We start from the raw sequence: 13512 nt of genomic DNA, 5'->3' as shown, positions 1-13512 counted from the left end.
ATGATCCTATCTGGCTTTGTTTACTTTAATTGTTTAATCACTTAAAAAGGGACACCTGCAGAGAAATTCAGTCTTATCACGAGGAGCTGAGCTTTAATCACAAACCAAGTTTTTTGAAGGCCACTCAATTATTCTTCACAGTTAAGATGGCATCATTACATTCTGGTATGGCATTCGATAAAGATATAGAAATACTAAAGTATGATTGATGATGAATTAAAGACCAATGCTCATTTCAACAATAATTAAAACATAAACATGAGCAACAAACTGAGTAAAATGAATACATCTTAATAACATACTGTATTAATTATGACAACGTATTTACTCCACCTTGAGTGTGTTAATATGCACACTAGTAAGCCGGTTTTGAACATATTCAGGATATATCCTATGAAACGAGAAATCTGGTTATTCAGCTTTGTGTACACGATTTTTTAAATGTTCTCCACAGCCATCACTTCACTCAGCAGCTGAGCATGAACTTGAAACTTAACTGCTGAGATTTGTTTCTTGTTCTGTAATTAGTAAAGTAATAATCTGAGATGTGACAGTAAAATGTACTGAAGGCTGAACAATAACATGTCTCTCAGACTGTGGCACGTTACTCGGCCCTCGTACGGTCTGTACTGCAGAATATAGAATAGAGATACACTGGAATCTGTTCGGCAAACTCAAAGAACTTTTTTCTACGTTACCTTCTACAATATGCAATGTTTTAAAATAAGCAACCAATGGACACACATCTTCATAAGTTGGGTACCAAATATATTCTAATTAAACATTTACAACTAAATTAAATTAATTTAAAACTGCTTTTTTATTTTATTGAATGTCATGGGATGCACTTGGTTTCTGGAGTCAGTCGCATAATCTATCATTATCTTCCTTTTTTGATTGCGATTCACGCATTAGCATCAGTTAAAGAACTACAATACATTGTACTGAATAACTGAATGTGTACCTGTATTACATGGCATCATTGAAAATACAAACACTGGTGTGAAATAGGAGCCAGCTGCACATCGTTGATAACGTAACGAAACATGATTTTAATTTAGAGCAAGATCAACTTTCCTGAGTCTGCATCCAATGCAACTCACCCAGAGGGACTGATAAAAAAATATTTTTAAAGCATGGCTGTCAATCTTGAAAATGCTTTTTAATAAAGTCCTCAAAAGGCATGTGGTGTTAACCTGATCACAGCAATATGAAGGTTTGGTGAATGCAGACGGTGAGCGGTAACTATCTTTCATTACTCAATTCTCTGTGGTCAGATGGCTTGATAGTGTTTTTTTTCTCCGTGAGTGAGAAAAGACCGAGGCCGTCCTTAGAGAAATTATCCATTTAAGTAATCTAAGGATGCTGGTACAGCAATTAAAAACAAGTGGTGCAGTCTAATTGAATTGCACACCAATAATTCAATAAAAACAGAGTAAAACTGGATTATCCTGAGTAAAACAATGACCGAGAAAAGAGAAACGAGTGATTACCGAGTCTATTGTGTGGCTGTAGCTGAGGTAAACAAATCGCCTCGGAAACCGGCAGCACTCAGGGGAGCTGAGGAAACAAATTGCAGATAGTCTTCAGAAAACCATCCTGATAGCTATTGAATTGTAAAGCCAAACTGCTGTTGACTGGAACTCACGCTGATCCACTGGTTCCTTGGTTATTCCAGTTCACACAACACTGGCAATTTAAACCTTTAATAAATAAGTTAGAGCAGTTTCTGAAGATCTGCAAGTTTTACCCCACAGCAAACAAAGGCTGCAAATGAAAAGACATCTATTTGTGGATCTATTTCTTGCAGGAGTCAAAGGTGATGTTGTGTTTTATACTCTTGCCTTTTTGGATCTAATCCTGCAAAAACCTTCATCTCTGTTTCTTCCCCCTTTTGTTGTGTTGTAATCAAGGAAAATGTAAAAAAAAAAAAAAAAAAGTCCAAGTCCATTAGTGTCTCTCTTGAATCTTTTCCTATCTGGTTGGTTGATTGGATGAGTGGGTTTCTTAAAATAGAAAAAGAAAATGTCTTGTTCTGCTGAATAAGTGTAGTTTAGCAGAAGGACTTTGGCATTGGCATAAAGATTTGAAAAATGTAGCTCATTCAAACAGCAGCTCATCCCATGTTTAATACTGGAGGAAATGTTCAAAAGTTTAAACATGAAATTTCTTCCATTATCTGTCCCAGGTTTCTAAAATGGACATGTACTCTAGTTTAATATGTTTAGAGGACAAATACATCAGACACCATCTACTGTATTTATTGTAGGTTGCTCCCCGGATGCTGTATAAATAACTGTCCACTGCTCCTAATACTAGGATGGGTTAAGAATAAAGAAATAAACTTTCACTACATTGTACATGTATGTGACTATTAAGAATAGGTTTTTTTTTATAAACATTCCAACACTCCAAGCATGTATGAGAAGTGTAGCAATTCAATTTCAACCTTCACCAAAAAAAAGGTAGCAGACGTGATTGAAATGTTAGGTGTCTTGAGATTTTAGGCTTCAAGTCCATCCAATCTGTCCAAGATTGAGGCCAATGCAAATTGAGCCAGTGTGATGTGTGAAACATGTTTATGGAAATTTATGGAAATGACGGTCTCTTTCATACTTCCACAGTAATGATTGTAGAATGAGCAAAGAAGAGGAATTTCCTCAGCGTCCTCTTCCCCTCTGACCATCTGTCAAAAACTACAACCAACCATCAGTGCAGCACAGCCAGCCTTCAGTAAATCAGTCACACATTAAGACACGTTTACAAATTGTATTTATGAATTTTATGAATTGGAATTCATGGCATTACAAATGTCTAACAATGCAGTGAGCATTAATAGGGCGCCACATATATGAAATGTATATTAATGAAACATCCAGTATCATCAAATGGGATTCACTTGACGATGATTGAATTAAATCATTCAGAGAAATTGTGATTATTTAATTTCTTAATGAATATCCTGGAAACATTAATCGCGTTTTTTTATTTTTTTTATTTAGTTATTATAATAATTTGTCTTTCAGAACATGGTTCCTTACTTTTTGATCTTATCGACATTTTGCAACAAAGAAGCCTTGTGGGAGGTTAAACATTGACACAAACATTCAGTACAGACAGCACAAATGTACACATGAGGAAGTTTTGTTTAGTTGTAGCAGATAACAGATCTTCAGTTTGGAATGATTGCTGTGAGGGGGTGGAAATGAGATTAAAACCCAAATCCCAAATCTAATTATTATTGACCTTTAGAACAAAGAGGTTGCTGGAGGTCAGGATGTACAGTCTCTCATTGGTTGCTCTGAAGCCCAGGATTGGTTTATCAGAGTCCAGGCTGGCCACCTGTTGCTTGGCAACCTGTCCTACCTGACGGCCTTGCTTCCTGTTGAAGAGGACGGTTTCCACCGGCGACGGCTGTCGGTAGATGAATGTTCGGCGGAGACACTCGCACAGTGAAGCGTAGGAGAAGTCTGGAGCGCAGGTCGCAAACTTCTTATCCCGCTTGGATGCCTGGACGTAGCCTATGAAAACAGAACGGGAAGATTAGAGAAATGCAGAGAGGATCTTTGAGCGACCGGTTTACACCCACACCGGGATGCACAGTCACAATTAGAAGCTGCCTAGCCGTGTAGTATTATTTAAAAAAAAGAACAGTTCCACTAGAGCAGTTGGGGTTAGGGATGTTGATTCACACGCTTTTCACTGATCAAGTATGTAATATATATTCGATTCTAGATCGGGTAATCTACCGTAGGGCCCAAATATTAGACGACCATGAAAATGAAACATCAACTAATACAATTAAAGCATGAAGTGAATCCCACATTTGTGTAGCTTGTCTATCAGCCACATACTCACACACTCTCCTGTCAGGCTCTTGTAAGTGGTAGTTATTGCTCGTTTGACAGTTGACCACCTCAGGGTTGTTTGTTTGTTTTTCTGTAGTAAAGATGTCGTAAAGACACTTTCCACTTGCTTTCTCTCCTGAATTTATTTCCTCCAGAGCCGCAAAAACACTTTCACACGAAGCATCAGCAACTCCAGCAGGTTGAACTGGGCATCCTCAACACTTTCAGGCCTTTTAAAACGGACTTGAAGAAACTTGCTCGCTTAACAACAATAAGGCTAAAAACAAATGTCTAAAAGAAATGATGTTGTGAATAATACATAACATTAATTGTCTAGTCCTCAAATATATTTCAACCCCTGCTTGTTCAAATGTATTACCCAGAAACATAAATATCACATTCGTACAGATACAGTATTTTTTAGAATGCCTTGGCTGAGTGGCACCACATTTTTGTTGCACACATGCTTACAAAGGAAAGAAAGATTGTTCAGGTATGTGTCCAATTAGTAACCAATGACTCTATTGCTTGTAACCATTGATAGCTAGGGTATCAGGGACTTGCTCAATGGCACCTTAATGGAAATAAGGGAAGAGCAAGCGCTGCCCTTTCGCCACGCAGATTTATCCTGCCAGGCCGAGGATTGAAGTTGGATGGTTATTAGATCCACCTTCCAGTAACAAACCAATTTTATGTAACCTTCAGGCCCCCACTGCCCCATCTATAACGGTGTGTGTTCTGGTGCATAGTCCCAATGAAAGCTTTAAATTGCGGTAAAACAAAAGGGATACCGTGCTAACAGAATCATTTCTCTTGTCTTTGGTGCACAGGGAGAATATTTGAAGTATTGAAAAGCTACCCAGGTAGCTACAATTTTTGCGGACAAGGAATAAGTGCTTGGGTGAAGAAAAAGGTTTAAATCAGCAGCAAATGTTTCAATCCCTCAGACTATCATCAGTGTTTACGTATTCATGATTTTACGGTATTTACTGTAAATACAGAACGCACATTAATGAGCCAGTGAAGCCAGTGAAGTCAGTTAGACAGCGGTAGCACTAAGGTAGCAGAGATATACTTACATATACTGAAAAGGGCTCCATCAATGTAAAACATCAATACAGTAAAAACATTTAGCACTAAAAATAATTAGTCGAGTATTCAATTAGTTGATGGAGAGAAAATGAATCAACAACAATATAATGAATTAGCTGGTTCTGGTTCCTCAAATGTGAGGAGTTGTAGATTTCTCTGTTTTATATGTCAGTGTAAAATAAATAGCTTCGGGTTTTTGACTGAATGGACAAAACAAGTTAATTTGTCACCTTGGGCTCTGCATAATCAAACAAATCAAGATAAAACCTGCAAGACTGACAAAGCTTTTCAGTATTTTTGTTCAATTTCTTTTTAGGTATTTGAATGCATTAAACTTCAATTATTTACCAAGTTTTTATCAGTGAGGTGCACACAGCTTGCTCATGAAACAAAAAGGTCTGTGGTCACTTCATACCACGACAACAAAAGAAAGGACAAAAGACCTGATGGTGGTAAACTGAGCTTTTGTTGGAAGGTGTACTCCATCGCGGCTAAAAAACAAATGATCTTTTATTCTGAAAACCTGATTAGCCACCTCCTGTCCTGAGATTTCTCATCTGACACCAGGGTGCTTCAATAACAGAAGAAAGGACTTATTTTTCTACTGCTGCTTTACTTTGTCATTAATAGAAATACTGTAATAAAAATAATGTTGCCCAGTAGAGCGTCGACCAGCACAATCAATACCAAACCCATTATTGGGTTATGTAACTTCTTGTAACTCTCTCAATTCTCTTAAAATCATTTTCCCCCCAGAAATACCTTTCATACATGAACCTAATGTTTGTTTTCAACAGTGCAGGACATATATTTACCTATATAAATATATACAAACTTTAAATGATCCACAACATGCTGGTTTAATAGACACCCACTCATGTGGAAGGGGAAAACTATTTATCAGACTGACAGTTCTTTCTATTACACCTTAACAAGGCTGATTTTGATGCTCAAACATGCACGTTTTCAGCCCATTTTCTCTCTGAGCCTCATTTGGCCTCACTGAAAAAATCCCCTGGGATCCATATGCCCTCTTAAACTGGATGATGTATTCCTAACAGACAGATTGGTAAAACTCTACGTGCGGTGTTTAATGAAAAAGACAAATGAAGATGTCATACCTGTCAAAGTGAAAATTGAAATAAAACGTGTTCCAGAAGTCGTCGTTAAGAAGAGAAAGATGAGTAGATGAGTAGATGAGTTCAATGAAGACGGAGATTGAAAGAGACACGGCTATAGAAATGGGTACACTGGCTGATGGCCTGAGTATTTGATTTGAGATTTGGAGTTAAATTAAAACAGCCTCAACCCATTAGTTAGTGCCTCAGCTAAGAGGCACACTATCATCCAGACCTCTTTCAACGGTTTAAATGCAGAGCATAGAAATCTGTTGTATGATCCTTTTTCCACACATTTATGTGTGTGTCCTTGTACACTACAAGCAGTGTCAGTAAACTCCCTGGTCATTTACTGCAGATGTATTGCCGCCATTTGAAATGTTCTGTTGTCTAGCCACTGCAGCACTAGAAGCACAGCAGCATGACAGTGGATGTAAACAAAGTTAATTGCTGTAAGAATTAATAATTCAACTCAAGTTGTCATGATATATCAAAAATACAAATTAAAGTAGGCCGCCACTGAGACTGCTGCTTACATCTTCAAACAACTCCCACATCCAGTAGTCTCGCTTAGCCAGACCTTCCTCCACAGCGCTGCAGAGGAGGGTATGGCTAGTCCACACAGCATTCTGGGATGGGAGAAAAACTGCTCTGGTTTATTGGCATTTCTTTAAACCAATCACAATTGTCATGGGTAAGCACCGGGATAAGCCACGGTGACGCTGCAAAATAGTCTCGGGAAGGAACTTGTTTTGGTGAAATGTGTACGTTCAAAAGTTGTTTTAGTCGTGCAACAGAAAACTCAGATTGGACAGATAGTCTAGCTAGCTGTCTGGATTTACCCTGCAGAGATCTGGGAGCAGTTAACCATAGTCCTCAAAAATCTTGAGTAGTCGTTAAGACTAGAAAAGCTATATAGATGCAGTCCATTTACATTCATCTTTTCAGTGCACATGTCTAAACATCACTAATGACTCACATCTAAACATCTAAAAAATATAATATATATTTCTGTGGGTTTTTGGGAGATACTGCTACAAATATAATGGCTTTGTGGCGATTTAGAAGTATATAAGCTGAAAAGGGGTTTTTAGTTGAAGCTCTTACCTAAGGCGTTGAACGTGGCAATGTGCTCCCACATGTTACTGGGTTGGTCGGGACGAGGCTGCCACACCAGAGCGTCCACATCATGTCTGAGGCAGAAGCATGGCATTTCAGAGGGGTTCCCATCAACTGTGAACAGGTACTGATGGCTGCCAAGATTCACCTGGAGAGAAACAAAGTTTCCCAAAATGCAATTTAGTAGAGATTTTTTAAATAACATGGTGTGAAGGATAGATGTTCTGATGTGCCCTGTTGTAATCTGTTGTGTGGCTGAACCTGTATAGATTTCCCATCTATTTTTTATTCTCTCTTACTTACTTACTTATATCCTTCATTCCTTTTTCCCTCCTTTCTTCTTCCAGTTTTCCCTCCTTCATTCATTTATCTTTATTCCTTCCTTCTTTGTTTTCTTCTCTCCTTCCTTCCTTTTCCTTTTTTCTTTGCTTCTTTCCTTTCCATCCTCTCCTCTCTTTTTGTCTTCCCTCATTTTTTACACTCTTCCTTCTTTACTTCCTGTATCTCTGGTTGGATTTGGAAAATACATTCAATTTCCCTGTGTGGGATCAATAAAGTCTATTTTTGTTGTCTTTGTTGATTGATTTAAAAAAAAAAAAAAAAAGTAAAAAAAAATACAGGTTTCTCTACATCTTTCTTCCCATGTGGTTATCAATATAATAAAAGGAAATATTACCGTTACTGTTTGTAGAAGATCTTTCCATTGAAATTCAGTGTGGCCATTAAGGGTGAAGAGCTGTACTGAATAGTTTGTAACAGCCATAAAGGCCATGTATTTGCCCAAGACTCAGTTCACTCTGATGGATGTACTTGACGTAATAGCGTGTGTGTGGTTTGAAGATATTCTAGTCTGACTCCAATTTGTTTTGGAGAGAACAAGGCCGTGGTTGTGACATAATCGCTCCTTGACATTGACTGTTCACACCGATCCCTCATTCGGAGTCAACCCACACCCTGTGAATCCAGCTGCCAACATATTTTACAGGCTGTCAGGCAGCGCTGTCCTACCCATCTCAAAACACACTTGACAGGCATTGAAAATTTGGCATAAAGCAGCACACATGTTGATGGTTGATGATTGTGCGCAATGACAAGCCTTTTAGCAAGCCATCACTCCTCCACTCTAAACCTCATTTTCGTGCCACTTGTGTTTTGACTTTGAGCATGCGGCAGACGTTCGCTCATGCTTTAGTAGATCCTGTGTGTGAGAGTTGACTACAATGACACCAGTGACCACCCCAGTCATGATTTGTGAACAATAAAAAGAAACAAAAAATGAAAACAAAGAATAAGTACAGTGTTAAAGATTGTATCTGTCATGAAGGGCAGAGTGTATGCAAGTTTCATTGAACTTAAAGCCTCAAAGTGATTTCAATGATTAGTTTCTCCTCTGTGCAATGAGTGAAATCAGCTGCTGTAAAAATGATGTCAAAACAGTCAGCCCTGCATGGCACACAGCTGCCAAATTGAGTATTATTAGATGCAAGATGGTGGTGTGCCAAGATTTTGAGATCCAACTTTTGAAATTCCCACCATTAACATCTGCCATCACACCATTAAAATGGAGATGAATTGTGTTTCATTTGTGCTAGTCAGAGCGTTGATCAAATACATATTTAAAAAAAACACAACAGCAATGCATCTTTTAGAAAACAATGTCCCAGTTACTCACGAAAATTCCGAAACCTTGAATTTGAGCCCATGAGTTTTCATATTTATTTAGAAGAAAGCTTAAACAGTTAGTCCACAGGTGTAATCGGCGAATGCTTTGATTATTAATTAATCATAAAAATTCACAGGTTCCAGTTTCTCAAATCTGAATATTTCTGTTAGAAAACACTCCTCCATGATTGTAAACTGAAACTTTGGGTTACGAACTGTTGGTCAGACAAAACAAGACGCTGTAGGAAATGAACTTGGGCTCTGCACTTAATGACATTCTATAAAATAAGCAGTAGGGAAATAATTTGTTGCAGCCCTAGTATGCTGTAGTTTCAATTAAAACTGTTCAGTGTAAATGAGGGGATGTTGAGCTTAGCTGGTTCCATTTACTTCCATGTTAGGTAGTATGCTGCACATAACACAAACTGCACCTTTGCAAATGATCTGACCAAATTTCTTATGTGAATTTATTTAGCTTCTTTACAAGTTTGTTTCAGTATTCCCTGATATCATACATTCAGTTTCCATCTTCAGTCTGACGAGGCTTCCACTCTAACCGATTTCTATGGAGGAGGGGGATTTGCATACACATACACATAGCCATACCAACATACTGGTTCTGCTGGGGTTTGAAGAGTGGAGTGAAGTGGATTAAAAACTATGTCGTCCCGCCTGTGGTGCCGTTTGGCTAATCGCTAGTCCCCTCGGGGCGCTCATTGGATCGATTTTTTTTTTCCAACCGAGAAACCGCTGCTTCATGTGATGATGCCAGACAAATCAGTCAACTTGGTAGAGTGGGCAGATTAAAAAAACTGGACTCAGGCAATCCCGGACACTAAAACATCAAACAAAACAGTGGTTTTATATTTTCACGATAATACTAAAAGAAATTAAAATGTTCAGACTTTGTTGCCATCTGTGGGTGGCAACACGGCTCCTACACTGAAAGCAACACATAACCAAATTTCACCACAAATGTCTTAATCTTTCTATAAATAAAAATGTTGTCGTCAGCATCATTAAAGATGTTATGATCACGTAAAAACTCTACACAAGTCCAAGAGGAAGTGTTGCTTCTGATGCACTGAAAGAGTGAAAATGCACCAATACAAAATATGCCTTATAGATACAATCTTATGGATAAGCTTTCATACTTTCGGAAAATCTAGTTGCATCTCTTTCATTATCTTAGACCTGAAATATAATATTATACAGTTACTGTTTGATGAAGATATTTGGGAGCTGGAAACTCTCTGCCACATTTATTAAGAATTACATTAGCCAGCTGCAGGATATTAAGATTTGTTTTTTTCTTCTCCAATTCAAGACATTTCAGTCGGTGACTGAGCATTGTTACTGTACGTATTGTAATACATTACTCTACTCTACTTATGCCTGGCCTGGGTCCTGGGAAATAAAACCATTTCCTCTGATATTCTGTGGCTTGTTAATGGTCAAATTCCACACAAAAAAAAGGAAACATCCAATCATGAGGCTTTTGTCTCATTATTTTATAGCACATATTGTCATACAGTCTCTGGCCTGCTTTCTGTGTCAGATATGTACAGCAGAGTGTTCAGATCTTACCTTACAAACCAGGGAAATCAGAAGAATCAAAAAGAAAATAAATTCCTATTCTGCTTTAGTTTCTTTAGAAAGCCATTATTGAAGGAGTAGGATTTAACCGCCAGCAGCAAAACAAAGCATCAGATTAAACTCTAGAATCCTCAATCTAAATTCCTGCTAATTCCTATGTTACCTGCTAAACCGAAATATGCTATTCAAAATAGAGAGCGATTAAAAACATGAAAGGTAAGCACAGTTCTTAGGGACCAGGGGATTTTTATTAAAGACTGGATGACCTGGACACAGCAAAAAACCCTCTCAGGTGTTCTTCTGCATATACTGTTAAATGTGTTTAATGCATCTACATAGCAGAAACAGAATGGGGTAAACACTGTTTGCCTTTTTGTCTGCTTTATACCTTGTGGTAAAGCACAAAGTTTGCTCGGGTGTATTGTAATATCTTTCTGTATAGTTACTTGATTTGCAATAAATAAAATAATCATGTTTTAGTGTACCTGCCATACAGTTGCCCTTTTTAGAAAACATTCAATATTTTGTTTTGTTAACTGGGACAATGTGTAAAGTTGTCACTCGTGGAAAAGTTTACAAGCACTACAGTTGGGCTCTGTATAGACAAATACTCAAAATAAATTACCTGTTCTCAGTCTGAAAGAAGCTTTTAGTGAATTTCCTTGTTATCATCAAAGGGTTTGTAGGCTTTGTAGATGGATGACAGGAAGTGAGTGGTTGGCATTTCGAAAGCAAAAGCAAATGTATCTGTATACAGAGGCCATATGTCTGTAATAACAGCTGAAATGCCAACTACCTGTCATCATCATCACCGCTTCCGTCATGTTCCTGTGAGGCTGCTGCTCACTCGCCTTTATATCGGGAGGACAAAGCGCTGTTTATTTAGACTCTCTCTTGCCCGAGACGCTGAACTTTTGCTTTTCATTTGACTGCAAAGACACAAGTTAAATCAAACAGTCAGACATGAAGACCTTGATATCATTCAGTCTGGTGTGTGATCATGAATATTCAATAGAAAATTCACATTGCCTCATTGTATCAATCTCTTTAATATCACATTTAATTATTGTCAACTCTTGAATCAAAAGGGGGGAAAACCAGATTATTTCAATGCTGGTATCATTATGTATTTTACACAAAAACTCAGAACATTCACTGTGTTCAGAGAAGCTGTCTGTGCTCTGTAATGGTAAGATGTTAATTGGCTTGCGGAGTCATTTGGCAGTGCCAACACCATGAAAGAGACAAGTTTCACATTATGTTTTTATCATCACACACTGTAATTAATAATGTTAGCTCAGCAGCAAGACGTAGGATTTTAGCTTTGATTATCTCAACAGTCTACAGCCATGCTAGTGACTTTGTGAGGCTGTACTTCGGCACAGCTAACATGCTCACAATGACAATATTAACATACTGATGTTTAGCAAAGTATAATGTTTACCATGTTAACCATCTTAGTTTATCAAGTTGGCCTGCTAACATGTTCTAATTAGCACTAAATACAAAGTACATCAGAGGCTGATGGGAATGGTGCCAGATGAAAAGTCAGAGGATTACCAAAATTATTTTAGCTCAATTGGAGGGACTGTCTGCACCAACTTTAATGGCTATCCATTCAACAGTTGTCAAGATATTTCACACACAAACAAAAAAAAGTAAGCCATATGGTGGTCTTCAAAGGTTTGGGCTCTAAATAAGTGAAATATTTGACCTGCTGGTGGAGTCAGCAAGGAAAAGTCAGAGGATCACCAAAACTATTAGGATTCATCCTCTGGGCACCATGGATGTCTATACCAAATAAAAATAATATATAATAATTCATATGTTTCAGAAAAACCACAGATGTCTGTAAACATTGCCATAGAAATCCTTTCAATAGATATTCCAGTCTGGACCAACGTGGTGGACCGACTAACTGCTATTTATATCCTTAGACTGACGCTGCAAGTGTTGCTTTTTTTTAACATACAATATCCCTGTTATATATAAACAGATTTTTAATGGTGTTTTTGATAATTACAAACTGCACATTTTCAAAGTTTCCTAAATCTTATTTTTCAAAGAAAGCCTTGATAACCAAAACCTGCAGTAAATACAGTTAACAGATATACAGATATACTCCATTGGAAAAGGTATTACACATATGGCCAGTGGATATGACTCACAGCTTCCTTCTAGGGAACACGGATAAAAAAAAACATTCTTAGTCTTTTCACCTGGGATTGGAACCGAAGAGAAGCACATCGACAAAGGTGCCAAATTAATAGGCGGTCACAATTTTAAGCTGAAAGGTTTTATATAAAAAATAAAAATAAAAAAAAAAGTTCAGCATATGTCGTAGTGGGCAGGCAAGCAACTGAAGCATTAAGGCGGACAAAATGAGGCAGAGAACTGAAGAATAGAAAGGTAAGGCTTCCTGGACGAGATACGGATAAACACGGGAAAACATCCACCCACCCATACACACCAACCCACCCACACACACCCATCCACACCCACACGGAACAAACTGACCTTCTAAAGGCTGATGGTACAGGTACGATTCTAATCCACCTCATTTAAAGGCAGCAGCTTGCCTTTGCAGAGTAAATGGAGTGAGAAACATTAAAGGCATCACAGCCTGGGCAGAAACACTGCACCTTGTATTCAATACTCATCATTAGCCTTTCATTACATAGTGAAAGGGTTTGTTTGACTGTTGTGAGAGTTTTTGTGATGGGAAATTCTTAACCATAAATTATTTTTGCGCAAATGAAACAGAGAAACTGAAAGAGGCGCATCAGTGATGGACATACACTAATGTCCACAAATGAATAGAGCATTTTTTAAACTGTAACAAAACTTAACTTAAGCTCACCATTATGCATTTCCAAAATAAAGAGGTAAGTTTGTTATTTGCTACTATAAATACTTACGTCATGGAGTTTGAACATGTACATGTCACTTTCTCAGCAGAAACACATACATAAATTTAAGTCTAAAGAACTGTTAATAAATCCCCCTTTTCCTTTTTAACTGTAAGCCTGTTTTCGCCAACTAAAATAGATCACATTCTCTCCAGCAAAGACTCGTGT

At 37.8% G+C, this 13512-nt stretch overlaps 1 protein-coding gene across 1 annotated transcript in view; it reads right to left on the bottom strand.

Moving 5' to 3' along the window:
* Positions 1-2767: 2767 nt before the first annotated feature.
* The window catches only part of nudcd1 (NudC domain containing 1), a 42585-nt gene continuing 31840 nt past the window's right edge, over positions 2768-13512 (bottom strand). The window contains exons 9-10 of the mRNA XM_078267686.1: positions 7166-7325; positions 2768-3521 (exon numbers count right to left, since the gene is read on the bottom strand). Coding sequence (XP_078123812.1) covers positions 3232-3521; positions 7166-7325 — 450 coding nt within the window. The 3' untranslated portion in view covers positions 2768-3231. The remainder of the gene's footprint in view (positions 3522-7165; positions 7326-13512) is intronic.

The sequence above is a fragment of the Sander vitreus genome, chromosome 14, assembly GCF_031162955.1.
Source record: "Sander vitreus isolate 19-12246 chromosome 14, sanVit1, whole genome shotgun sequence".
In the NCBI taxonomy this organism is placed as follows: domain Eukaryota; kingdom Metazoa; phylum Chordata; class Actinopteri; order Perciformes; family Percidae; genus Sander; species Sander vitreus.
The sequence above is the reverse complement of the archived record's forward strand: the minus strand, read 5'-3'. Positions and strand labels throughout refer to the sequence as shown.